Source organism: Catharus ustulatus, chromosome 16 (genome assembly GCF_009819885.2).
Source record: "Catharus ustulatus isolate bCatUst1 chromosome 16, bCatUst1.pri.v2, whole genome shotgun sequence".
Taxonomy (NCBI): Eukaryota; Metazoa; Chordata; class Aves; order Passeriformes; family Turdidae; genus Catharus; species Catharus ustulatus.
Window position 1 is genome coordinate 9,019,076 of NC_046236.1, and position 27,287 is coordinate 9,046,362.

A 27,287-nucleotide genomic window follows, 5' to 3' on the forward strand; every position below is an offset into this window, starting at 1 on the left:
TGGGAGCTCCTGGGCAGCAGGAGCCACCAGCCAGCACCAGGACACGGCTGGGCTGGGGAGGCAGACTGCCCACATGTAACCTTGCAGGAATGGGCAGTGTTTGCACATCAACTCAACAAACATCAGTCCTGGCAGAGCGTTTTTCATGTTTTTGTACATGCCACTCCAGTTTGACCCAAGAGCAATCTTAAATATAAGAACACCATGCCCACAATGAACAGTTACTCATATTTCATGTTGTTTTCCAGGTAGGCCACAAAACTAAGCCTCTTAGATTTACAGGATTAGCTGTTTTAAGATGGCATAACCACAGGGTGACTGCTCTTTGAATAGGAATATAATACAGGAAGGATTTTGTGGCATTATTCTTTTGGGCACAGGATATTACCTGCTGCTTCCAATCAGTGGGAGTTACGGGTGTTACTTAAAGCTCTCCCCTGCTGTATATCACAACTGAAACAATAAATGAACTGAATTACATGAAAATTCATATTTTATTTACATAGCTGTGACCCTTAAGACAAGCCAGTAGTGGAAAACATCGAGGCTGTGAGATTGGCTTGTTCTTAAAAGAAATTACCTTCAAGTTTCTCAAGCCAGTCTGAGTTTTAATCTAGCACAAGGGGAAGAACGAATCTCAGGGCCAGGGTTTCACACCAAGGGATGATCCTTGAGTTTCAAGTCAGCATTGGGACAAATTAAGACCACCACATTCCACCACCACTTTTTCAGCTGATGTCTGGGCACTGTAACATCTTTCCTCAGCACTGACAGTGACAGCAATTTCTCGCTATTTATGCAAGTGAAATAATAACGTCTTACAGTTTGTCCTTGAAGGTTTGAATTCAAAGCACTGAAGCACTGTCTGACCATGGAAGAACCACTGAGCCAACGTGATGGCAGAGTGGAAGAGCCAGGGAATTAATGTCCAAACAATGAATGTGCAGAAAGTGCAAATTGTGAAAAATCAGGCACACAGGTCAGTGAGAGGAGGAAAGAAAACAAAAACTCACACTAATTACCCAGAGTTTTGTCCTCAGAAGTTAAGTAAGCTGTCATTAATCATGGTTACCAACATCAGCCACCAATAAATATTCACAGCTGGCTTTTGTGTCTGGTCTCAGATGGTTCTTTCCTTTGTGTCACTCAAACATTGATGTTTTTAATCCACATATGAAAATCTTCAAAAATTTAAAGAAAACACCACGGGACATAAGAAATCAGGGTTTTAATAAATGGGTTGCAAGGCAGACAGGACTAGGGAAAAAAGTCATCTTCTTTTTCCAACTTCTGAAACGATTTTGAAAGAAGAGGAAAATATAAATTATGAGAGACTTGAACACATCCTTTTCATTAAACCAAGACAAGTAACAAACTGTGTTCTTCAAGAGAAGTCTTTTCCCATTAGCAAAGCACAGGCTTTTATGCTAGAAATGAAATACAAAAGCTAGAAAGCTCTACAAGAAGCATACTCAAAACCCTGCTGGAAAGCAAGTTATAGCTGCACTGGTTTTGATTGGTTCATAGGAGTCACAGGGACAGTCCACTGTAACAATAAGACAACAGAAAGACTCACTAGCATTTCTTTCAGTCTGAAACAAAATTAATACCATAAAGCTAAAACTGTACCAAAAATTAAAATTTAATTCCCCTTATCTAGTATAGTATAATGGAGAGCTTCCTTCATAAGAAGCTTCCAAGCAGTATTTAAACTCAAACTTTGACACTTAGGAAAAAAAATAAAACCAGAAACACTTTATAAAATCCCCCAAGGGTTGAGTCTTTGGAAAGAGCAGCAAAAGGCTATCTGCAGGAAATTAGTCAAAAGGATTCCATTCAGTGACTACAGCATTTACTATAAACCAGTAAGTGCTGCATACACAGCTAATGTAAACACACATGTAGTTTTTGATAAAACCATCAGCAATGCCTGGACTGTACTTCTACTGTTCTAAAACAGTCCAATCTTTTACTCCAAATCATCTCATAATATTCAAGTATTTATATATAACAGTTCTTTCCATTCATGTCAAGACAGCATATCTTTGTGTATATATAAATATATGTATAAAACCCTCCATCAAATTATTAGATTTACCTCATTCTGTTGTTCACACAGAAAAACGTTACTGAGTTCTGCAGTTGTCAGCTCACTTCTTCCCAAAACCCTCTGCAACCAACTCTTTTACAGATCTCTCACTTCTGACAGTAATTGCTCAGAGCTGCTTCTGTGCTGCCTTTTGGCTTCTGTAGCCTCCAGATATAACAGAGTTCATATATGTCAGGCTGGCCACATCTACACAGACATGCACAGACCCCTGCTTTGTGTGCCAGGTACAGGAGATGCAGAACAAAGCTGCAGGACAGCAAGCTTCACCAGAAAGGTGATGCACTCTTGAGCACCTTTACATCTGCTGAAATGTCAGTTCCACCTGCAACGAGCATTAAAATTCTTACACATGTGAATTTTAAAACCAGGACCTCAAAACAAAACCCCCTCTCCTCATTTCAGCACCCTTTCAGAACTCTAGGGCAACTTTTTTTAATGTGTTTGGATTACATTTACCTTTCCCTTATATCACATTTTCTACACTGTCAGAGCATCATTCCCCTTGGACTCGGATTTTGTTTCACTTTGATTCTTCTTTTCTTTTACTTCTTTAGAGCTCTTCTCCTCCTCCTCCTCAGTTTCTGCTTTAACTACCTCTGATTTCTGTTCTTCTGTCAGACTTGATGGGTTTTGCTGTGCATCTTCTTTGTTGCTCTTCACCACCTCCTGTAGATTGTATTTTCTGAACAGAACATAGTCCCTCACCACACTTAAGCAACAGACGGTTTTTATTATTTCCACCACAACCGTGTATTGTGGATTATTAAGATCAACCTTGTTTTCAGGATTGAGGCTGCCCACAATTCCTGTAAAAGAAGATGCAATTTAAAAGATGCTGGGAAAAATGTTTAAGAGCATAAGCATGTCGTGTTTCTCAGTACTTGCAGTGAGATTATTTTTTAGTTACTTCAGTCCTACTAGTGGAACATCCTGCTCTGTTCTGCTGTTTTAAGCAACTACAAAAATAATTGGCTACAACTGAGGGGATCTTGCCTCCTCTCTCTAAATTTTTATCCATTCAATAAAATACTCAAGTAAGCTGGAGCTACTCTATGAGTCAAATATTGAACATAAATAGTAACATTATTATTTCAATACAGCATCCAGAGAGAAAGCCTAATAGCAGTCATTTCAAAGCACATTTAACTGATACTGCCAATTATATTCAACATTGTTCCCTCTTCTGCTTACAGTCTCTTAAGACATCAACGAGGAATACTGATGTCAAGCTTCTTTTAAGTCTTAGAGAAGCTTTCAGAATTCAACATAGAGGTTTTAAGCAACAAATGTGTAAGTCTATTATGACCTCTTTTAATAGTCTGACCCATGTTGTGCATGCAATATACTTGTGCATGTAAACTCTTCTGTTTCATGTGAAATCCATACATACCTGCCAGCTCCTTAATTACTTCTTCCCTACTCATATGGCTGTTATTACGAGCTTTGTAAACAATCTGAAAAGTACCCTTGTTAGGGGCTTTAAACCAAGGCTCAAAAAACGTTTCCGTGTATTTTTTCATATCTTCCATAAAAGCCTTGCAGGTTCCAGAAATGGGCAACATGCGCAGAATGACTCTTGTTTTCTTCTTTTTAGTGGTGTGCATATCCTTTAGTATATGATGCACCAGGTTCTCAGGTTCTACAAGAAAAACAGTTAGATGTGAGCAACAAATTGAAGGCATTATCTCTCCTCTTCCCCTTCTAAATAATAAGCTGGGAACTTGGCTGCACTGCTGTCAGCCTCAAATCCTTCTATGTAAAGCATTGTTTTACCATACCAAAACCAGGGAATCAAAGATTGTTTAGTCAAGGCAGTTTTCTCTACCTTTAGCTTCTTCACTAACAACAAAATGTAGTGGAATGGCCAAAGGGAAGGGTGTTTTTTTTGGTATACAGGAATACTTGGAAGCCACACTCTGTGGCCTTGTACTAACAGTGCTGAGAGCAGCTTGCATTACTCAGTATGAGCTGAAGTCCCACCTATGCCCTGGGTTCTGATGAACACCACGTTGTTGGCACCGCTCTCCACCGACTGGAACCGCCGCAGCTTCTGCTCCGTCGAGGCACGGATCTGGCCAACCTCCTTCTTCAGAGCTGCCTCGACATCATCCTCATCCTCCTCCCTGTCGCTTCCAGACAGCCTCTCCTCGTGATCTGAAAACTTCACACGGGCACCATTTGTTGGTGAGCACGGAGCAGCAGCGCACAGCCCACAGCCCGGGGCACACACACACTCACAAGGGGACTCGTCGGCAGAGCCGGGACATTCGGGGCGTGCGGCACACACGCAGTTTGTCCCACACACATGGCTCCTTCCACACACGCGGTTTGTCCCACACACATGGCTCCTTCCACACACGCGGTTTGTCCCACACCCGCAGTTTGTCCCACACCCGCGGCTCCTTCCACACACGCGGTTTGTCCCACACCCGCAGTTTGTTCCACACACGCGGTTTGTCCCACACCCGCAGTTTGTCCCACACCCGCGGCTCCTTCCACACACGCGGTTTGTCCCACACCCGCGGCTCCTTCCACACACGCGGTTTGTCCCACACACGCGGCTCCTTCCACACACGCGGCTCGTTCCCCACACCCGTGTGTGGAGCCGCGGCCCCGGGTGCCGCTCCGCCGCCCGCCCGCCCCGCTCCCCCGCCGCACGCACCTGCTCGGGCCCGTAGAGCAGGTCCCCGTACTCGCCCAGCAGGCTGTAGGCCTCCCCCACGCACTTGCGCTCGTTCATGTTGCAGGTGATGAGGATGCCGCGCATGCCGGCCTCCAGCTGCCGCCCGGCGCCGCGGGGCCGCTTGGCCCGGCCGGCCCCCGCCGCGAAGTGCCCCTTGGGCCGCCGCTTCCGCGCCGCCGGCTCGGCCGCGGCCATGGGGCAGCTCCGCCAGCACCGCCGCGATGGCGTCAGCGCCGCGCCCGCCCCGCGCCCGCCCGGCACAGCGCCGCGCCTGGAGCGGCGGCCGCGGGCACCGGCACCGAGCGGCGGGGAGCGAGAGTGCGGGACCGAGCCGCGGGCACCGGGACCGAGCGGCGGGGAGCGAGAGTGCGGGACCAAGAGTGCGGGACTGAGCCGCGGGGACCGGCACCGAGCCGCGGGGAGCGAGAGTGCGCGACCGACACTGCGGGACCGAGCCGCGGGGACCGAGCCTCCGGAGCGCTCTGGTGGCGCGCTCAGCCGCGGCCAAACTCGCAGCCCTCGATGCTTCTCCCGAGCTCCGGTTCCAGAGTTAAAGTCTGTGTTAACAATTCCGGGCTGAGCAGAACGAGCAGCCCTCGCTCCAGCCCTGTAACGCCGTGTCCGACACCGACCCGAGCCCTCCACGGGTGATGCTCCGGCCAATTCCCTGCCTGTCCGACTCCCGGAGGCGTCACGGTGTTCAGGGAGCCGCTAAACCAAAACCTCTTTGAACAGGTAAACGGAGGCTTGGAAAAACAGCGAACATGTGCTAACAGAACAGTGTGAGCCGTAGTGGAGTTCCTAAAGGAAGGTGTCCGTGTGCATCCCGGTCCGTAAGAGCTCCTTCGCCCTGCTGTAACTTTTTAAGTTTCTTGGACAATTAAGGGCGTAAGAATTGTAACAGGTTTTGATCTGTGGAAAAAACTGGACCAAGGCAGTTACCCCAAATCCAATACAAGAAAACCACCATTAGAAGCAAAATGCGATGGAAGGGGAGAAAAAATTGAAGTACTTGCTTTTTTTGCAGGATTTTTACAAAGTAAGACACTTGCACAGTAATGTAAAGTAAGACATTACACGATATCCTTCTTACTTTAATTTTGAATGCATTTGTACCCGATTCCCATCATTTGTTTGTCCCAGGGGCTACACTATGAGCTAAAGCAGACACTGATACAAATGAAATGGGAAACTCAGAGAGGGAAGAGCACAACAGTAATGTGTGTTAAATAAAATATTTAATGAAATATCAGGATCTTATCTTTATTGTTACTTAAAGGATAAAAAACTCTGTAAGAGTTTAACAGAATACTTTTGCTTCAAGAATCACTTTTGATGTGCAACATCTCCTAATGAGATTTTTAAATGTTTCAAAAGTTTCAAAAATTAAAAGTTGTAAGCATTACAAATATTTAGAAAAAAGTGCAAATAAAATGTGTGTCATTGAAATCTTTAAGGACTGGACTAGTAAAGTATTTAAAATATATGATAGAACAGAAATTTAAGAATAGTAGCAACAGCTGCTCATACTCTTTAGCACTTAATAGTTTTATCTGTTCTCTCACACTTCATTAAGGAGTTACTTTGTGATCTGCTGATATTTTTGTGTGTTTGAGCAACTTTCTATTTAACTAAGAACTGTCCTTTTCATCCCATTCTGACAATATCTGAATCATTTGACTGTCCTGATTACATTAAGCATGAAAAGCATTAAAATGCCTAGGATTCAGACAAAAAGATTGTATCCATTTTCAAGTTCTCATAGAGGGTCTAAGACACAAATACTTTTTGTAGGAAGAATTTTCTGTATTACTAGAAACAGTTCCAAGAGAGGTCAAAGCATCTGCATCAAAGGTAAGATCATTAGATTTCTCTTTCAGAAGAGCATATTCCCACTTGAAGTATCCACAACTTTTTTTATCACCTCCTTGCTTGCCAACAGGACAACAAAAAAATGCTCTGCCGTGATTTGGGCCAGCATTTGACACAGAGAGTCTTTTGGCTCTTCGGCCACAGTTACACAGAGGGGGAGTTATTTTTCCATTTCTCACAGCTCTTACAGCCTCATTCAAATTGACTGTGGAGTTCAGAACAGCAGGAGATACTTTGGGTAAATTTGAACTTCTCAAAGGTAAGGAGTGATCAAAAGAGGAAGTTTTCTCTTCATGTATATGAAAAGACTGCTTTTTTGCTGGTGGGCATGTCTTTGGACTAGTTGGCTTTCTTTTAGGAACCCCCAAAGGAGTAGAGTAATTTCTAATTAATGCTGATTGTGCTGAAACAGCATTTCCCTTTGCAAATGGTAACTTAAAAGCTGAAAATTTTGAAGTCTGCCTTTGTACTGTCCCTATATTATAGATTGTAGTATCAGGACTTTTGTAAACAACAGACCTCAGAGGTTCCACAGGTGCTGCACTTTCCTCCAAACTCTGATCATCTGAACTTGTCACAGCCAATTGTTTTGAAATAGTTTCTTCTTCAAACACTGTTAGACTATCTGTATTTGAGTCATCCTTGAGCTGAGCAGAGTCTGAATTTTGTTCATATTGAGATTCTGGTATCAAAGCAACATCTTCCCAGTCTGTCAGCAGAGACAAGCACTCAGAACTGGTGCTGATGTCCCCACTGGAGAGAGTAACTGAGGGGATGGTGGTGGAGACAAGCACCAGCCCTGATCCCTGCACTGGGAGGCTGGGCCTGGTTGTTCTCAGAGGCTGCCCAATGCTCAGTCCCTGCTGGATGCCTGTTGATGCAGGACTGGGACATGGCCGTGCCAGACCCAGACGAACAGGAAACCTGGCAGTAGATGCTGCTGAAGAGCTGTGGGACTGAGCATGGAATTCAGTCCTTGAGCTGCTGCTGGGTATGACACAGGCATCTGCAGAGGGATCAGTGCATGTGATCTGCTGTTCCCCAGTCTGTACATCAGAATTTATCTTGTTTCCAGCAATACTCTTGTGTTTGTTCTCAGCCAGAGATTTTGTTTCACAAGTTCCATCTCTAGATGGTTCAGGTCTGCTTTTACTTCCCAGTGGAGTCTTCTCAGTGATATTTACAGCCAGTGTTCTGGAAATTAAATTACTTTTCTGATGTGCCTAGGGAGTCCATAAACAAAAGCAGATTTTGGAAAGTGAATACCCAGACATTTTGGGAATAAATGCACAAAATTAATAAGCGTATCAGCCTAAGGATGTTCTTTCCAAATCATAGTCAAGATGCTGGGTTTATTATTTGAATAGCTCACCTTTCATCTGTATTCCAGGTTACAAAGCAAGCAGACAGGGAGATACAAAGTAGTGGCTAACCTTATCCAAAGATTTGGTAATTTTCAGCACACATCCGTCACAGATCAGCCTCCAAGCAAGACGAGCAGTATTCCGGGAATCATCCAACCCTTCAAAAGTATGGTTATATCAATGTCTTCTTTTTAAACTGCTACTGGGAACAGTTCTTATTACAGGAAAAATGTAAGCTAGGTAAGCCTTACATGAATGACAAGGAGTCACAGAACTGTGACACTTAGTCATCTAGTTCAAAAAAGGGAAGTGGAAATAAAAAATTCCAAATTCTCTATGCTGAAACATCTGAAGAATTAGCCATAGAGCTGAATATCTATTCACAATTTTAAATATCCTTGCTTTTTTTATTAATCAAGTTAAAAAAACAACATATTGTACTGGAATTCTCTCACATTAACATGATATCCAGAGCTATCAAGTAAAATCATCCACCTCCACCTCTTTTCTTTTGCATCCTAGCAATTTATAAATTATCTTGTGAACATACACTCAGTAGTAGAAAAGACTTCAGAAATGAAGTATGAGGTTAGAAATAACAAACTGATCTCAGAACACTTTGCCTTTCTTGTTTTGATGGTCTGTTGGACAGAACATGGCATAACCTGAAACAGTAGTTAGTACTCAGAGTGATGACTAGCTACTAACTAGCTGCTTCAGGTTAAGTTAGCTAACTAAAGCTGAACAGTGCTATTTAGCTAAATACATATATTTATATATGTATTAAAATGAGGATCCTCATGCTTACCAGAATGTTCCCGTCCTTCAAAAACTATCCCCAAATCCTGCAAAGCTCCATTTAGTCCTTTAGGCTTTCTGTTATAGAAGGCCTAAGAAAAGAAATGCAGGTGATTAACATGAAGCATTTCAAAGCCTCTCCCTAGTGAAACAAAGCCATTTCAGAAATATTCCCCTAGAATAGTAAATCTCACAAGGCAATTAAGCAAGTTGGATATCTGCATTTTAATACAGGATAATACTATAAGTGACTTACCCTATTAGAAATCAGAATGGAAAGAACATGAATCCCTTCTCTCAGTCTTAAGCAAATCCATTCTGTCTGAGCTCTGGAGTCAGTTGTCTGCACTCTATGGCTTACATTGATGAAAGTCTTAACAGACCAGCATTAAAGAATACAACTATAAATTATACCTTAAGATGCAATCAAAGGCATGGGCATGAATATTTTTGGCATAGGTATGGATTTTTTTGTAAGTGAAAAAAGTGAGTATTATTACTTGCTCCTGATATGAGTATCTGATTTGATCACTAGAAAGGGGAAATATTCACACTCTTTATCTTTAGAGATCTAATTCTGCTGCCTACCTCTAAGGTACCTCAAAGTACCTCAAAACAGACTATAATGATGACTTCCTACACAGCAATATAAGGCAGCAATAAGAGCACACAAAAAAAGAGGAAGCAAGGAAAGCAAAACATGTCAGGAAAGGAAGAGCAGCTCCTAAATTTTCATAATTATCATTCTTTTATCAAACAACAATCTTTTCCTAGCATTAAGATTTCTATTCAAATTCTAGGGCAGTTGGTTATTGAGCAATAACAATACAAAATAAAACCAGGTTACTGTGGTCACTGGGATATCCAGCATTGCCTTGTAAGCTCAGGTACAGTCAGCCTTTGAGGTGAGTGTGGGGAGAAATGTTTCAGTCTGTCAATCTTCTCACCCTGTACGTCGCCTTGAGATCAATCCAGGAATTCAGAATGTCAGGTTTGCGCAGCTGCTTCCTTCTACACTCGTAGTGCAAACACACACCCAGGTCCCAGTCTGTGCAGGGAAAGCCACAGTCAATCCACCACTACAGAACCAGCCTAAAATCCACATAATGTAGCCTGTGTGTCCCTTTATGAGGCCTAAAAATCTACATAAAGGGACACAACAGCAACACACCGTCAGCATCCTGTGCTGCTGGACAAGGAGGCACAGGCTGTGAAATGTCTGTCCATGGGGAACACTGCAACGGGACACCAGAAGAAGCAAACCCCTTTTGTTAGTAAATAACTTCAGACAGTTAAAGATCTCTAAGACATCAACTCATTTAGACACACTAAGAATGGTCATACAGTTCACTAAAGCAGAAAAATGTAACAGTGTCAGACCCTGGAGTCAAAGAGGCAGTGAACAGAACACATCAGGATTCCATGGATTTCATATTTGCAGTCTTATCCCAATATTCCACATTTTTAATACCTAGTAACAGGACTCTGGCTGCCTAGAAATGAAGACACAATCTCACTAGTGCCACCTAATGTTATTACTATGCAGAAAAAGCAAATGAAAATGTTATTTACCTGTCCAAGTAACAAAGGCACACGCTTTTGCTTCTGAAGCACAATTACTCTGACCATCTGTACTGAATATAATTTTCTTCTCCTTTTGTATCTTTTGAATCCATTTCAAAAACTGTGATAAGCAAATGTTTAGAGGCACCCCTTCATCAACTTGATTCTTCAAAGAACAGAACAAGAAATATGTATGATTTAGAACGCACTGAAATTAATTTCAGATATATTTCTTTTCAGCCTTTTAAAGGCCTCTTTAAATAAAAAAGTAAACAGAAATCATACAATTGTAAAACAATATTAAGTCACAATTATACCTGTGTTATACCAGTTAGTTCTTTACAGAATTCAGAGAGAATAGGATGCTCCTGGGGCTGGACGTACATGTGGAATTCAGATTCAATCACTCCTGTCGACGTGTTTAACAGGACTGCTGGAAATTCAACTGCAACAAACACAGAAGTAGAAGAAGAAACAAAACAAACAAAACAGAACCAAAACACAAAGCCAGAAGCATTAAAACTGTTCACAGGAATTATATCATTTTTATATGGGTCCCTGCCAACTCATCATATTCCATTATTCTATTATATATATATACACATATATATATATACACACACATATATATAAACATAGAGTTCAAGCATGATGCTGGTAAGTCCAAGGTTGTGGGTTTGATCCCTGTGTGGATCATTCACTCGTTAAGAGCTGGACTCGATAATACTTGTTGGTCTCTTCCAGTTCAGAATATTCTGTGATATGTATATATATATATATATATATATACACATTTCTGTTATTTATCTATCTATTATCCCATTACACTGGGGCTGAAACTCCAGGGGTTAGAAGGAACATAATGCAAGGAAGACGCATGACGACACACGGTTCAAAGAGAGCTCGGTGCACTCACTGATCTCGGGCCCGCGCTGCCCGCGGTCCCCCCAGCACGTGGCCTCGAAGTCCAGGACGATCAGGAAGCCGAAGCGCTGCCCTGCGGCCGCCCGCGGCCCGCTCCGCGCCCGGGAGCTGCTCCGGGCCAGCCCCAGCTGCCTGCGGAGACCGACCGCGCTCAGGGACCGCCCGGGAGCTGCGGGGACACGGACACAGGACACGGACACGGGACACGGACCGCGCTCAGGGACCGCCCGGGAGCTGCGGGGACACGGACACGGGACACGGACCGCGCTCAGGGACAGCCCGGGAGCTGCGGGGACACGGACACGAACACGGGACACGGGACACGGACACGGGACACGGGACACGGGACACGGGACACGGGACACGGGACACGGGACACGGGACACGGACCTGGCCAGACGCTTGGTGGCCATGGCCACCCTCCGCCGCCTCAGCGAGCCGCCGCCATTTCAAAGCTCCCGCGGGCCCGCCCCCATCGCGCTCTCGGCGCTCGGCTGCTCCGGCCGCGCCGCCCAGCGCGATCCCAGAGCTATCCCGGAGCTGCCGGCAGCGCGGGGCTGTGCCCGGCCGGGCCGCCTCACCCCGTGCCGGACATGGCGAAGGGGCTGTGCCTCAACGGGTGCAAGCGGCCCGGGCAAGGCGCGGAGGGGCCGCGGAAGAGGCGCAAGGCAGATGGCGGCGGCGCGGGCCTGGGCCCCGAGGTGAGAGCGAGCGCCCGGCGCTGCGAGGAGCGCGGTGCGGGCCCTGTGCCCATTGCCGCCGCTCCTCGGGGCTGTGCTGTGTCCCGCGCTGGGATGCGGTGAGCTCAGCAAAGCCGAGTACAGCGGCGGTGTACCGGGAGAGTCGGGAACAGGCAGTGCCCGCAGACAGCATCATGGAATGTTCTGAGTTGATCCACACGGCTCATCAACTCCTGGCCTGCACAGAACGCCCCAGCAATCCCACCATGTGCATGAGAGCATTGTCCAAACGCTTCTCGAACCTTGGCAGGCTTGGGGCCGTGACCACTGCCCTGGGGATCCCGTTAATGGCTCGGATTCTGTTCCTAGAGATGTGGAAAGTAACTCTTTTGGAGTGCTCAGCATTACATTTAAGGAATTTTGTTTAAAGAATATACACGTTCTCCAATATAATCTTCTCGTAAACAAAGCAGATCTTGAAAGGAGCGTTGTGTGTGCTCAGCCCTGAAGGATGCAGAGCAGCCCCACGGTAACAGCACCCAGGGCACCCTGAGTCAGTGCCTCACAACAGGAGTCGGTGTGTCCAGCCTGTGAGATCAGTCCTGTTTGTACCCGGTCAGAGACAAATTCCTGTGGGTGGCAGAACCCTCTCCTTGCTGAATCAAACCCTCTGCTCTTTGTGCAGGTTTTTTTACAAAGCTTTAATTAGACCGTATTGAAAACAACGGTGTCATTACTTGTCTCGCTTAGCATGAGATGTGAGGCACTAGCAATTACACCAGCCTGTGCTGTTATTGCCAGATGATTCTTAACCACTGGAGCCACGAAGGTTGTCACCTCTCTTGAACTTCTTTACCCAATGACAATGTCTTGAAGAGCACACCAGCTCAGTCCCGTGTGGGCAGGCTCTGTCCAAATTACTGAGCACACGACTTTAGTGTGCAGGGGAAAAGAAATTCCGGTGGTTGTTCATGCTGTGAAGTTTTACATTCTCGTGTTGGGTGGTGTTTTTCCCGCTGTATGCCTTGATGGCTTTTCATCACCTATAAAAAGAATAGCTTTAAAATTTTTACAGGAGTTCTTTGGAGCAGGCCGTCTGGTCAGTGGAGATCACAATACCGCATTTACTTGCTAATTAGCCTTTAGAAGAATTTGTGCATTTAGGCTTTAGAGAATTGCTGTGTAGAACTGCGTGGCACAGTCCCCACCTCATCTCCTCAGTGTTTTCTTTCTGCATCTTCCTTGGATTTTACTGAAGTATGTTTCCCTGCAGGGGTCAGCAAACCCTTCTGGCAGAGCAGATCCCAGCTGTAGACAGAAAAAGCCTCCCGTAGAGTGAGTGGCTACCTGTAACACTTGTACAAATGTTTAAAGCAGCAGTGGGGGAAAGGGTTGAGAGACTAGGATATTGCATTTGCGTAGCAATTGTCTCCTTACTGCATATATCTGCTTGTGGTAATCTTTATGAAATAAATCTTTGAAGTTGGAGTAGCAGGGTTACTGAAATGTTGAGTAAATGTAATATTAAAGTGGGATCTGCAAGGAAACTGTAGTCCCATAATGAGTGGAAGAGTTACTTTAAATGTAGCTGGTTGTATCCAAATAGTTTCTTTCTCCTCTTTTTTCATGGTGTGATTACATGAAACCTCTCTTTACCAGCGTTTCCCTTTCCACAGGAAAAGTCGTGTCGTTTGTCAGCAGCTCTGCTTGGCGAGGACTCTGAAATCAGCCAGGACCAGCTGTATGAGCTGCTGAAATACGCAGCTCTGGGGAGATGCCACAATGCAGCACAGCCCAGGTACACCCACAGCTGCAATCAGCCTGCTCTCCTGTTCTCCTGAGCTGTGAAAACATTCCTAAAGGAATATTGGCCATGCTGGGTTTGGAGCACTTGCCATGGAGTTTCCATAATGGCAGCCTGGATTGTACAGATAAAGTTATTGTTAGACTTGGCCAGGAAGCAGAATTCCTCTTCTGGCAGAAATCCTACCATTCCATCGCTTTGTTTCGTGCACTTTTGAAAAACTAAATGACTGCTGTGGAACTGAAGAAGCTCCACACACTGAGAAACAAAATACCCTGTAAAAGTATTAATGCATTTCATGTTAGATATAATTGAAACAGTGCTAGAATGTTCTAGAGCATTTTAGAAAAAAAAAAAACATTTTAGCCATTTCTCCTTTTCTCTGAGCCACTTCTCAGTACTGGAAAGGAAAGGCTGAGGAGGGTTTGTGACCCTGAATGGCAAAAATTAAATTAAATGAATTTTCAAATGAACTCAAAGCAGAAAATACCCCACTTTAGATTTTAATAGCAAATAGAAAATTATTTTGTGAAACTTACTTTGATGTATGAATTCACCAGACTGCATCACTACAGTTGAAGTTGCTGCTATATTCACATTCTGATGCATATGGATGAGGTATACATGTCTTGAAATGGTATGCAGCAGAAATTTGCAATAACTCTTCTTTCTGTGTCTCCTGTATTCTGTTGCTTCCAGGAATATGTGGCTGTTCAAGATAAGCTATAAAGCCTCTTCTTATTGAAGTCATTTGGCACTTTGCCATTTACTGACTTAAAAACTGGGCTGGTTCCAACTGGTTTTTTAAGAGCGCTTGATAATTGTTTTGCTTTGATTTTTATTTTTCTTTTTTTAATTATTGCTCTTTTTTAACTGCAGCTGGTGCCGTATTTATCACCAAAGCCACCTGGCTGGGGTTGTGGTTGTTGTTCTACATGAAATGAGCCAACTCCATTTCTACAGATTCTATTTACAGTTCAAACACCTCAGGAAAGTGTTCCGGCATGTAAGTCCCCAGACTGCATCGGTGTCTTCTCAGCTTCTTCCTGTCCTGAAAACATCCCAGGGATAATGGCTGCAGTGGAATTACTGCCTTTTCCAAGGATGTGCCCATCCTTGACAGCAAGTGAGAGGATCTGTTTGCAGCAGTTGTCAGCTCAGAACAAAGGACAGGCCTTTGATATTAGGAACAGGATTTCAAGACATATGTCTTTGAAGCCATACCAGGTGAAATGTTTATTGATGTTTTAGTCATCTGACTGTTATGTATCCTGCACCTACAGGATGTCAATTAGATTATAAATATCTTGGAATCATTTCAATAATTTGGAATTTACTCTGAGTGAGGAGACTCTCAATATAGTTATGCTGGTCCCACTGGTTGAAAAAATATCACTTTTATTATTTGTATTTTATGTCAAGTTTCTCCCATTTCCCAAAAATAGTATTAAAATAATTATTTTAATTTCCTACTTACAAACAGCATTTTTGAAGGGAGACAGAAAGAAAGAAAGAAGGACTTGAATTCAAGGTTCTAGAGAGTTCTTCCTGAACTGCAGCAAATGTAAATCAGGACTTAACTGGAAAGACAGGAACTGGCTTTAGTTTCTATCAAAGAAGGTCTTGAGATTTGCCTTCTTGATCATATCAGCCAAGGCAAATCTGTCCTGTAGTACAAAGAGTCCTGTATCATCCCTCATTGGAACTGGTTTGGTTTGTGTTGGGTTTTTCTACTTGATAAAACACCAAATGTATTTCCACTATTTCTTTATCCATTCTCCTCTGAATTTGGCTGGTTTGGGGATCAATAAACCCTTCATTCTCTTCTTATTTCTGCCTGTCTTTCAAAGTCACAAACACATTTTCACATTTTCTCTTTTCAGAGATTCACATTAGCACCTTCTGCTAACTTGCCAGTCAGCCTGTATGGAGAAGGAACAAACCTGAAGCCTCAAAGCACTCCACAAGGTATTTTGTTTGGGTTTGCATTGTCTCTTTCAAGACAGTGACTCACTTTGAACAGAAATGTATGACTTGCATCCTCTGCAATCCCAGTGTGCAGCCATGGTAAACATGTTTAGAAAGGAACATGTACAATGGCTTAAACCATGAGACTTCTTACTCTTACTAGTTCAGTAATTCATGTTGGGCCAATTGTCAAAGTGAATGCAAAATGAGAGAAAGTTTTTAACACATTTAATGTCAATCCCTTTTGCTTTACTACCCATTTTGTGAATATTTTATTCCAAGATATATCTAATTAGAGAGACAGATATATAAATTAGGTTTGAGCTAAGAAGGCTGTGTGTCTTTTTCTCTGACCCTCTCTCTCCAGTCTGTTGTTCCAAGTAGTAATTTGGAATGGTGCAGCCTCTAAATGTTGATGTGATGCAGAAACTGAGCTTGACAGATGCTGGCTTCTTTTTTTTTTTTGCAGGCTTGACTTCCACCAGCAGTGAATGCATTACTGAAAACTCAGACTTGCAATGTGATCCCATCATTCAGAGATATGGAGCAAAAAAACAAGGCCTTACAAGTTATACACTAACTTTAGAAGAGCAGGAAAAAAATGGCTATCCCATAGAAGGTCAGTTTTTGAGTGAGGGCTGATTAGTTGTTTTGTTGTGTTGGGGGTTGTTTTTAATTTTGACAGTTTGTATGTTCTGTCATATAAGACAAGTTGTTGAAGAAAGGTCTTTTTCTTATTCCTGGGTTTATTTTCCCTCCAGGTTCCCCTAGATCCAAGGGCTACATCTCCACAGAGTGTGATCAGCAGAGGACAGACAGCAGCCCCCTCTTTGGCCTGGATTGTGAAATGGTAAAAATCAATGTGTGTTGCCTGACAACACAGAGTCAGGCACCCAGCTCTTAACAGCTGTTCCCAAGTGAGCCAAACACTCTGTCTATTTGTGAAAGCACTTCTGATATCTTCATAAGTGCTGCCAGTCCCTTCCTTGATGGTACCAGTGCTAAGGCAGACATGGGAGAGGCCCCAGCAGTGGTGCTGGCAATGAGACAGAAATAATATCCTGAGAAGAGAGCTCAGTTCTGTTGGTGCCCAGAGCAGCAGCTGGATCTTCCAAGCTTGTCAGCAATATTGCAATAACCCATGAGACTGCTGTGGAATTCCTCCTCAGCTCTCTCTGAGGTTTGGGAAAGGAAAGATACTTCCCTGTCACACATCTTTCCTGTAGCCATCACAGTTCCTCTGGCAACTGCTCTGGTGAAGAGTCCTCCTTTAGTGCAGTTTTAGTCTTGCAGAGATGTCTGTTTGGCATGAGCATTGAGTAACTATTGATACAACCTGGGCTCTGCCTTTAAATTGTACAAAATCTCTGGGGCTGGAGCTGTTAGTGGCATTTGTGCAGTGCAGAGCAGAGACTGATTCTGTGAAATCAGCACTTCTTACAATGTTTTTCTGTGCTGTGCTTGCCTCTGTGTTTACTGTGCCTACAGTGCACATTTAACAATTACAATGAAGCACAGTAGAGTATAAACCCACCAACCATGAGTGGTAGATCTCTAAGTCAAGGAACTCGTTTGAAGTGATGCTGCTGCAGCCAAAGCACATATTAGCTGAGGTTTTGAGTGCCAGCATCATGCTGATTCAACAACTGCCTCTGCTTCTTCCTGACAGTGCGTGACTGCAAAAGGGAATGAAGTCACCCGTGTGTCTTTGGTGGATGCCCAGGGTCAGTGCCTCCTGAATGAACTGGTCAAGCCTGAGAGCAGAGTGATGAACTACTGCACCAGGTCACTTGCACAAACCTTTCTTATTTCTTTGCCTTTCAGAGCTGCAGCCCTGTCAAATTCAGGCTGTTACACAGGACCTTTCAGAAACCCCTTGGTTTGCAGAGATGCTTGCTGCATTTCCCTCAGTGTTAAGAATACAGTTCTTGCTGTGTGATATCATGTGTACAGTCTGCTGCACAGTGCCCATGGGGCTACTAGGCAGAACCATTGCTATTCTGCAGTGTCCATGGGAAAGTTCTGTAACTAATGATACACAGTACATGCTACTCTTCACTCCTGGTTATAAAATAAGATGGAGTCCATAGCTAAATTTGCTCATATGTAAAAAGTACATAGAGCTTTAGGGTGGGGCTCAGGATTATAACAAAAGCAGGCAAAATTCAAGACTTGTCTTCTTCAAAACTTCATCTGGCTTTATCCAGGAGGTGATGTCCCAGTCCCCTCAGGTTACTTGGAAGCATCTCCTTCCACCATCAGACTTGCAGTATTTCCTTACCTGTGCTCTCTGATGCCAACTGCATCACTTAAGAATACCTGGGAGAAACAAACTTTTGAAACAGATTGGTGGCACTCTTAGTTTAGCTACAGTATATCCTCTGATGTTGGAACAGAAAACAGTAAATAGCATTCTGTGATTAGCTACAGGAGTTCATATTTTACAGGACCTGCTTGTAATATTTTCCAGCACACACTGTTGCTAAAGGTATTGCTTTTAACTGACACAACTTTTGTTTTGAAGATTCTCAGGAGTCACAAAGAAAATGCTTCTTCCAGTGAAGACAAGACTGTCAGACATCCAAACCAGGCTAAAAGAAATGCTTCCCCATGATGCAGTATTGGTGGGCCATTCTTTAAATTTTGATCTTCAGGCTTTGGAAGTGAGTATGTTTTTAAGAATATTTTTCCCAACCCTGTGTTCCTCAATTCACACCTGAAAACTCTATAACAATTGCTCTTTTTATTAATAAACACTTGTTAATTGTTATGAATAGGGCTATTCATAATAAGGAATTTAAAAGCCAAGAACTCTCCTTACAGCTATAAAATTTACAAGGGGCTGTTCAGAACCCAAAAGAGAGAAGTCCAGACACAAATATTGTCACAACTGCAGCTTTACCCCTCTGCTTCAGCCAGATGCTTCTGATAGCTCTGGTTTGGGGGGAACTGAAGTCTTTTCTGTGGGTAATTTAACCAATCTAAAATTAATCATAATTAATCTTTCCAACCCAATCTCGATCTTCCCACTAGAGTGGGAAGTAGAAAGGAGATTGGACTTGTTTCATTATTCCTTTTGCTCTCTTGTGGGTGAGGTATCTGCCAGGGAGAAACTGGCAACTGAAATTAAAAGGCAGAAGCACAGAAAATTGTGGAGTTACTGTCCAGTTCTGTATGTCTGCTGTTCTTAAACTAAACTGGTGATGATTTTTCTCCTCCAGATGATCCACCCCAGCGTAATTGATACTTCACTGCTTTTCGCCAGAAGTGAAGGTCGAAGATTTAAGCTAAAATTTCTAGCCAAAGCTGTTTTAGGGTAAGATTATTACTGTACTGTCATGGGAAAGATTAGAAACTGTCATGGTGAGCTATAGGATCTTACTCTGCTACTAATAGTATCTGAATTACTATTTTGTTACTTTCAAAAGAAAGGAGCAGGTTGTGCAAGTAAGACACTGTAAAAAGGAATTTACTGGCTGCTTGAAACATCAGGCAGCATAATAAATGGACTTGTCTTTGAGCAAGCAGGAATGCTGTGACCCAACCAGATCTGAGTCCCAGCAAAACTCGCCTTCCTGCAGGGCTGTAGAGATGTATTGAATTGTAGAACAACAGAGGCACTCTGGCTTACACAGATGAGAGCTGTTTCAGTTAGCAAGAAAGAAAGAAAGGTTAATGCATGAAAGTCTGGTTTACTGACTTGAATCATATTTCTCAGTGTATCATTGGATAGTATCGTAGTGAGATAGTTCTCCCCATGCTCACAGTGAATGGAAATATTCTGCAGTGCCAAACTTCACTGAACTGACAGTTGCCTTCCTCTCTGTGTGCAAATTGTGAGTTGGGCTATTGGTCAAGAAAGAAGTAAAATTTAAAAATAGTCATGCATCAGAGTAGCAAGTATTAGCACTGCTTTTATCAAATTTTCCCTGTACTCAGCACTGGTGAGGCTGCACCTTGAGTGCTGTGTCCAGTTCTTTCCTCTCAGTTTGGGAAGGACATTGAGACGCTTGAGCCTGTCCAGAGGAGGCAACGGGGCTGGTGAGGGGCTGGGAACACAAACCCTGTGAGGAACAGCTGAGGGAGCTGGGCTTGTTCAGCCTGGAGAAAAGGAGACTCAGGGGTGACCTTGTCACTCTCTACAGCTCCCTGAAAGGTGGCTGTGCTCAGCTGGGGTTGGTCTCTTTCTCCAGGCAGCACTGACAGAACCAGAGGACACAGTCTCAAACTGCACCAAGGGAAATATAGATTGGATATTAGGAAAAAGTTTTTCACAGAAAGAATAATAAAGTAGTGGAATGGTCTGCCGAAGGAGGACTGGATGTGGCACTCAGTGCCATGGTCTAGTGGAGATGTAAGGACATGGGTTGGACTCAATGATCTTGGAGGTCTCTTCCAACCCAAAATTCTGTGATTCTGTAAATTCCATAAACCACTTTGCTCAACATTGGAAAAACATTTCTTGCAGTAACTTTTGGGAATATGTCACAAGAATGCTGCTGCACAGAACTGAAATCCTTTTTGGAGAGGGGAAAGCTCTTTTGCCTGAAAAGGACCTAGATTAGAAAAGACAGGATGTTGGTCATTGTGGAAAAACAGATAACCTGCCTGTTTTTTTGATGCCCTAGGAAGGAGATTCAGTCTGAACAGAAGCTTGGGCATGATCCTACAGAAGATGCTAGAGCTGCATTGGAATTAGCTCAATTCTTCATTGAGCAAGGACCCACAAAGGTACTTATATCTAATTAAGATTTCTCTCCTAAAATACAGAACATAATATTGTGCTTTCAAAGGAAAAAACTCCACTCCTGCCCATCTTCCTGTTGATTTAAAAGAGAAAATGGAGCTGTTATAGGGGCCTCCTTTTTGACAGCTTGTAACTTCCAGCCTATATCCAGATACCTGAATAACCTGGGCACCACCAGTGCTCAGTACTCACTGACATCTGCCAGCATTGCTGCTGATCCTGAAGAGAGGCACTGGGGAAAGAAGGACTGAGACACTTCCAGCCTGCAGGAATGCCTGTCATTTGTCTAGATGAAAGAAAAGAGAGACCTTGTGTGTTGTGGTAGTGATTCAGCTGGTTTTATGAGTCCCTTGTGTTGTTTATTTCTGAGAGAACTTTTTTGGAGATGATTGCCTGTTGATGCTGTGAGTGCTGCCTGCTCAAAAATGACAACAGAAAATAATAAGGCTAGAAATGAATGTTTCTTCACTGCTGGAGCGTGCCTACATGACTCAGAGGGAAAGCACAGGCTTTTTGGTCAGCTACAATTAGCTGATGAGATGAAAGCCAGCTAATAACCTTCTTCCTTCCCCAAGGTAGCAGAACTAAACTTGGAGATGCTTCTGACAGCTGAAAAACTGGCTGAGGTCTCACAGAACAAAGCTGTGCTACAGCCACAAGGATGTGGGTTCCAGGAACAGCTGAATGAGCCTCCACCATTACCCAAACCATGGTAATAAGATTCTCAAATATGTGTGTTTTTCCTTCAGTTGAATCCTCAGTAAAATCAAACAAGTGCCTTATGTTTTTCAGGAGCCATTAGGATCTTTAGACAGACACAAACAATTGCAGCATAGTGCTGAAAAACTTTAAGCAGTTTCATCTTAAATTTCACAGAGTATTTCCTAGGCTTCTTTTGATGTTGTGGACAAGAATATTCTTTCAAATTTCCTAAATGAATTTTAATCCTCTGACAAGCATTTCTTGAAAGCTTTTATTCCCCATATTGAAAAGTATTGTGATTCACAGTGTACTTCTCTCTGCTAGTTTTTTAGATTGTCTGCAGGTGACTGGCCAAAAACCCCTCCTCTTGGGCAGACAGGGATTAGACTCTTCTGGCCTGTGTCAGAGTAACCTGAGCACTTCAAACAAACAGGTGAATGGACTTAGAGTGGGTTGGTCTAAGCATCAAAATAGTTCAAAGTTGTTCTTGTTCTGGGAGTGGGTAGATGAGTCCTATTTTAAAAGCTGACTGACAGTACTCTTAGCAATAGTGTTAATACCAGGTTAGCTAAATCCATTTGAGCATTTCGGAAATGAGCTTTGATCCTCTGCATCCTCTCATGACTCACCAAAGAAGAATTTCTGCCTGAGGGCTTTCTTGGACAATCATGAAAATTAAACTTGGGAGTTCAATTCGATAGCCTTGTTTCTGATCCTCTGCAGTACAATTATCCTGTGTGCTCTTGTCTCTCCAGATTCTTCAGAGAGCCTTGGAAGATGTTCCTCTGTCCAAATTCAGTATCATTCAGTTCAGTTTGGGTCCAGAGTATCTTGCATCTCACCTTCATGCTGGACTTCATGAAAAGGTATTATTTTTTATTTGAGAATAGTGTTTGTGCTGAGCTTGTAGAGAGATATGATTTATCAGGAGGCACTGAGTAGTTAGTTCATTTGCTTTGTGAAGTGCCTTCTCTAATCTGTGTTCCAACAGGTGAGAAGCAAGCTGACTGACATGCTGACAATTTACGCAGGTCCTTTTGAAGAAAACTTTTGCCTGAAGTCTGTGAAGAAAGAATTTGGGAGGTGTGGACCAATCCAGTCCCTTTCAGTGGTAACTGAAACATTCCAGGTGAGGAGCACTCAAAGGTTGCTGACAGACCTGGAAGGTCTGACTAAAGTCTTGGAAAGATATGGATTAGAACCAGAGAAATACCAGTCATTCTGTTTGGAATTTTTTTTGTGGAAGTTTAGTCATCAACTACAATCATTGTACCTAAAAAGCTGCTTTACACAATGACAAGTGCAGCTCATGTGCTGCTCAGAGGGTTTCAAGCACTGGGGAAGCTGAGGTGATTTTTGTCCTTCTAAAGAGAACTGATCTGTTAAGGCCTTTAATAGCCAAAGGAAAAAAAAAAAAAAAGGTAGTGCTAATTAAAGAGTTAATTGAAGGGGGTTTTAAACAGCTAGAGTATGTGGAGTGTTACAATTTTACCCCCAAAATTTTTATATTATTCTACTTTTAAAAGAAAGCACAACTTTACTGAGACCTGACTTTTTTAAAAGGGAGAGCTAATGTATTTCACTGATAAAACTGAAGTATCTCACTCTTCTATTTCAAGCCATATGTCTGTATCCAATACGAAGTGCTGGAAGCTGCCCAGCTTGCAGTGGAATGCCTGAATGGAGCTGAGGTAGCAGGATCCTGCATTAAGGTAAGGGCAAACAGCAAAAGTTGTGTTCAGCCCAGGCACAGCCTCCAGTATCCCAAACATCACAGCAGTGTATCTGGGCAAATGCTGGCTACTTGTGTTGTTCAGGGCCACTAGCAGAAAGGAAGTGGATCCCTCTTTTTTTCCTTTCTGCCTTTCAGTAGAAGGGAGTTAGAAGCATGCTGACCTCCAGCTTGAAAAGGCAGAGCCAAGTGACAGGGCTATAAAGAGTATGGCATTTTAGTTTTACAGTGTTTCTGCATCACAAATATGATCTCCCTTTATCATGACTAATTAAGTTGGCCTTCGTTAGTCATAATTATTTCAAGTGATGGAAAATAACCTGTCTACTTTTGGTAATGGGAGAAAAATACTTTAAAATAGAAGCTCAGAACACAGAGCAGTGGGGGCTGACATGCTTTTTTTTCCTGCTGCATCCACTCCAGGTCCAGAGACCAGTCACTGCAGCAATGCTGGACTGCAATGTTCTGATTCAGGAATTAGAACTGGATGTAGAAAATGAAGGTGTGATTTATGTGGCTGGTCTAAAGAATTCATTAACAGAGACAGACTTGCAAGAAGAATTCAGCCAGTTGAAAGACCTGGAAACACTGTTCCTGCCAAAGGATCTTCAGAGTGGAAAGCACAGGAACTGCTGTTTCCTCAGTAAGTAGCTTCACACACACCCTGCATATTTCCTTCAAATAAACTCATTCAGCAGCCCTTGGGACTTTGCACAGACACAGCAAAAGCTATTGAAACCCAGGTAGGCTCAAAGGGATGATATTTAAAATGCTCCAGTGAAAGCACACATTGTTTGGAGGAGCACTTTATAGCTAAATATTTAGGAGGAAAAAAACTGCTTAAAAAAACCCCCCAAACATTTACTTAGAAAAATTTCAGGGTAGCCAATGGGCTCCAGTACTTCCATGTGAGGGGTGGCTACTGTGCAGCTTCACACAGACCAGTAGTCACCCCTGAAAGGTGAGAACAGCTTGATGAGTGCTGCTGCAGCCAACTGGCATTTCTAGTCTGATGTTTATCTGCAGCAAGATGAGGATCTGCTTGCTGCAGTGATTTGTTTCTCATCTCCCTCCTGCTCCACACCTTCAGCCCTGCCTTGCAGGTGCCAAGGAAGGCAGCAACAGCATTGCCAAAGTGTGTTCCCTTCTCTTTGCATTTCAGAATTCCAGAAAACCCAGAGTGCTGTGGATGCCCTTGAAGCTATAAATGGATGGACCATGAAGGGTAGTGAGCTAAGAAGTAGGAATGCTCTTGCTCCAGGTCACCTCTGGAGATGGATTTGGCAAATGAATTGCAGCAATGGGAAGCAAGGAAAACACATCTTCTATGAGAAAATGGAGCAGCTGTCAGACTCTGTGAGTGTGAGGCCCTGCTGGAGATTGTTCCAATTAGTGAGGAGGGACTGCCCTGGGAACCAGGAGTGGTAACTTGGAGCTGCAGAGCTGCTTGTGACAGAAGGGTCTCCTTGTGCTGGAGCAAAGGAGCTGCCAAGGATCAGTTCTCATAGAGCAGTGTGAGAGATAACACCACGAAAGATAATGTGATGTTTGCAGAGCACTGCATAACATTAAAACCAAATAGTGGGTGGTGCTGCCCAGGAACTGAAGCCTGGCACTGGAGAGCTGACAGGGCACAGGCAGCACAGGAGTCACAGGGAGATCTGAGTGGCTGCACAGGAAAGAAGAGCTCTAGCTGAGAACTCTGGAGGTGCAGCTCTCATTTTTGCCATGGTGCCATTGAGCAGAGCCTGTGGTTCTCCCTGCAGCTGGGCCACTGCACTGACAAGTGGAAGGCTCTTGGCAGGAGCAGCAGCACTGCTGCCCTCACCTGTACCATCCCACAGGTCAGGGATTTAATGCTTCTATTCACTTTTGCAGGAGCAGGATCTAAGGAAAAAGGTGAAGAAGTTAGATCACCATATCAAAAAGCTTTATAGGAGCCTGCAGAACAACACCCTGTGCGTTGTTCTCTTCCCTGGAGTGAACAGGTAACTTACTACCTATTTTGTAAAGAATCAAGGAAAATAGAGAGCCAAACATTTTTATCTTATTCTATTAAAAATTAAAGCCCTGCACAAGGAAGAGAAAGTCTAAAAGAAAGGCTGAAGAAGCTGTTGTACTTAATCTCACTTTCATATTGGGCCAGTAAAACCTCAGCCAAGTTATGCCCACACAGCAGGCTTGAGTCACAGTTCATGTGTCTGAGGGTCCACAGTGTTGATTAATTGTACAGATCTTACCAGTTCACCCACCTCCCCCAGAAGATGACTGTGAGATAAGTTTTATGTGGCTGTGAGAGAATCAAGCAGAGTTTCCATGCTGGCAGGAGTTTTTGGGGGGTGTGGTTTCTAGAACCACCTAATTACTGCAGCCAAGGCCTCACCTACCAGTTGTTGTGTTGTGGTGCCCCACAATGTGCTTCAGCCACAGCTGATCCAGGAGGTGGTTCATGCTCTTATTCTCATGTGATGAATGAAAAAACCCAAATCTGTTCACTGAGTCCTTCAGCTTTTGTAGAAAGGAGCAGATCATGCATTTGAGTTGGGCTGCAGCACTGCTATAAGGGATACTTCCAGCTGGAGTGGGCTTCCTGCATCCAGCCCCTGGGCCTGAACTGCCACAGCCTCACTGTTTAACTATTAACCAGAGAGATTCAGTCTTTCCTAAGAAAAGCCCTGGTTCCTGAGGACACAATCACTTAAACAGCCTTCTGTGCTCTCACTGTCACTGGTCAGCCTAATAAAGGTCACACCTACCTTTGTTTTTCCTCAGTGCCCTCAGCAGAAGGGGCATTGTTCCTTGTGGAGACACCAGACATGCCCTGAAACAGAAGCAGAGCCAGAGCTGCTCAGCAGCATCTCTTTTGCTTGACTGGGCAGCTACACCAGGTTCCCCTCCCTTACTTGCAAGGCTTCCTGAGAAGAGCCATGATGCTGTATAATCCTCTGCTCCAAACTATGTCCCTAGAGGATTCACCTGAAACCAAGAGATGTTTGGGCTTAATGGCAGTGACAAACCATTGCAGCCAAGGGCTGCTCTTGGTGTGATTTGCTCCAATTGTACAGTTACTAATAACTTTAGGAAAAAAAATATAATTTGTCATCTTCAATAGACCATCAGTTGTTTCTTCCCCCCACCCCAACTGTAGTTTACAAACAGAGCCAGCAGCAGTTCCTGCCTTTCCAGCAGAGTACTCCCTGCAGGTCACCCTGGGCACAGCTTGGATTCAAACAGTGTGACCTGGCTGGGGGCACTTCAGTGCATGTGGGCATTGGATCAGCTGCTTCTTCAGGCTCAAACTGCATCTGAGCAATCATTTGCCTCTCTCCCCCTGTATCACTCACACACCCTGCACACACTCACCTGTCACCCCACAGGAAGGTCTGAGGCAAGCATAGCTGGCAGTTGCAATCTGCACCAAGTGTCCTTTGCAGCAGTCACTGGGCTCAGCACGTCCCAATTTACTTTTCCAGGGCCATTTCCAACTATTTGCACTTAGCACAATCTTCCATCACCAAAGAGTAGGAATCCCACCAGCAGAACAGGTGGATTCAGGAATCTGCAGCCACAGAGAGCCTGTGGAAGCCCACAGAGCCTGGCTCACACTCTCAGGCTGCTGAGTGGGTTGGATGGGAGCTCCATCTCAAGCTGGGAAGAGATTTCTTGCCAAGTGTGAGGTTCCTGTATTACTGTTTCCCTGAGGACCAACAGTTCAGAGGAGGCTTCTTGATTAAAAAGGATGTCAAATGATTATGGGGTGGAAAAAATTAATTTTTCAATGTGGTGAGCCAGGGGGTGCAGGCCTCTCACAGGCAGCCCAGCAGTTATGTGTGTGAAGGCTGAACTGAGCAGAACTAACACACCTCTTACTTGTATTGCAGCACACATGGATCACAGTCTGGCCTTGGTCTGATGGGAATAAAAGATGATGAAGGGAGGAGTGCTTGTTAAACTGGCAAGATTTTAAGCAAAGTCTTTTGTTAAGATATTTTTAATTACTTTAAATATTGACGTCTTTTTAAAGATCTCTTACCATAAGAACAATAGGCTTTCACTCTGTATCTTCTACAATGTCTAAAAATAAAAGCCATTCAAAGTGTCTCAAAGCACAAAACTTTTTCCATTAACCCTTGTTGCTGTGGGAAGGTCGAGCCAGGCAGGTGCTCAGGCAGCACTGGGGCAAACCAGAGCAGTGCTCCCTAGGAGCTGGGCAGGACTGGCTGTGGATGTCACTCCCTGCTGGAGACCAAGGCACCAGCTGGGGCATCTCCCCTGGAACATCCAGGCCATAGACCAGCCAACCATGTCAGTGTGGAGCCTGCAGCAGCTGCTCAGCAGTT

At 43.9% G+C, this 27,287-nt stretch overlaps 3 protein-coding genes across 5 annotated transcripts; 1 reads left to right on the forward strand and 2 right to left on the reverse strand.

Moving 5' to 3' along the window:
• Positions 1–1,208: 1,208 nt before the first annotated feature.
• THUMPD1 (THUMP domain containing 1) lies at positions 1,209–5,033 on the reverse strand. The gene is made up of 4 exons (XM_033074510.1): positions 4,773–5,033; positions 4,091–4,271; positions 3,501–3,749; positions 1,209–2,916 (listed from the first exon to the last, which is right to left on the reverse strand). The coding sequence occupies exons 1-4, from the start codon at positions 4,986–4,988 to the stop codon at positions 2,588–2,590; spliced, it is 975 nt and encodes a 324-aa protein (XP_032930401.1). The 5' UTR covers positions 4,989–5,033; the 3' UTR covers positions 1,209–2,587.
• A 1,211-nt stretch (positions 5,034–6,244) lies between these two features.
• ERI2 (ERI1 exoribonuclease family member 2) lies at positions 6,245–11,727 on the reverse strand. Its single transcript, XM_033074326.1, has 8 exons — positions 11,705–11,727; positions 11,307–11,446; positions 10,708–10,835; positions 10,400–10,556; positions 9,775–9,875; positions 8,838–8,919; positions 8,099–8,187; positions 6,245–7,888 (listed from the first exon to the last, which is right to left on the reverse strand). Exons 1-8 carry the CDS (start codon positions 11,725–11,727, stop codon positions 6,545–6,547), a joined length of 2,064 nt encoding a protein of 687 aa, XP_032930217.1. The 3' UTR covers positions 6,245–6,544.
• Positions 11,728–11,853: 126 nt separating this feature from the next.
• REXO5 (RNA exonuclease 5) lies at positions 11,854–27,049 on the forward strand. Of its 3 annotated transcripts, none has more exons than XM_033074408.1 (19): positions 11,854–12,015; positions 13,671–13,792; positions 14,678–14,804; positions 15,682–15,766; positions 16,236–16,385; positions 16,528–16,616; positions 17,436–17,551; positions 18,291–18,429; positions 18,988–19,082; positions 20,395–20,497; positions 21,089–21,225; positions 21,540–21,648; positions 21,971–22,081; positions 22,207–22,344; positions 22,835–22,927; positions 23,371–23,590; positions 24,110–24,303; positions 24,826–24,935; positions 26,829–27,049. In XM_033074408.1, the coding sequence occupies exons 1-19, from the start codon at positions 11,908–11,910 to the stop codon at positions 26,896–26,898; spliced, it is 2,316 nt and encodes a 771-aa protein (XP_032930299.1). In that variant the 5' UTR covers positions 11,854–11,907; the 3' UTR covers positions 26,899–27,049. The 3 variants fall into 3 exon arrangements, with proteins under 3 accessions (XP_032930299.1, XP_032930301.1, XP_032930300.1); XM_033074410.2 differs by lacking the exon at positions 11,854–12,015 and adding an exon at positions 13,158–13,329; XM_033074409.2 differs by lacking the exons at positions 11,854–12,015; positions 13,671–13,792; positions 14,678–14,804 and adding an exon at positions 14,823–15,025.
• The last annotated feature ends 238 nt before the right edge of the window (positions 27,050–27,287 follow it).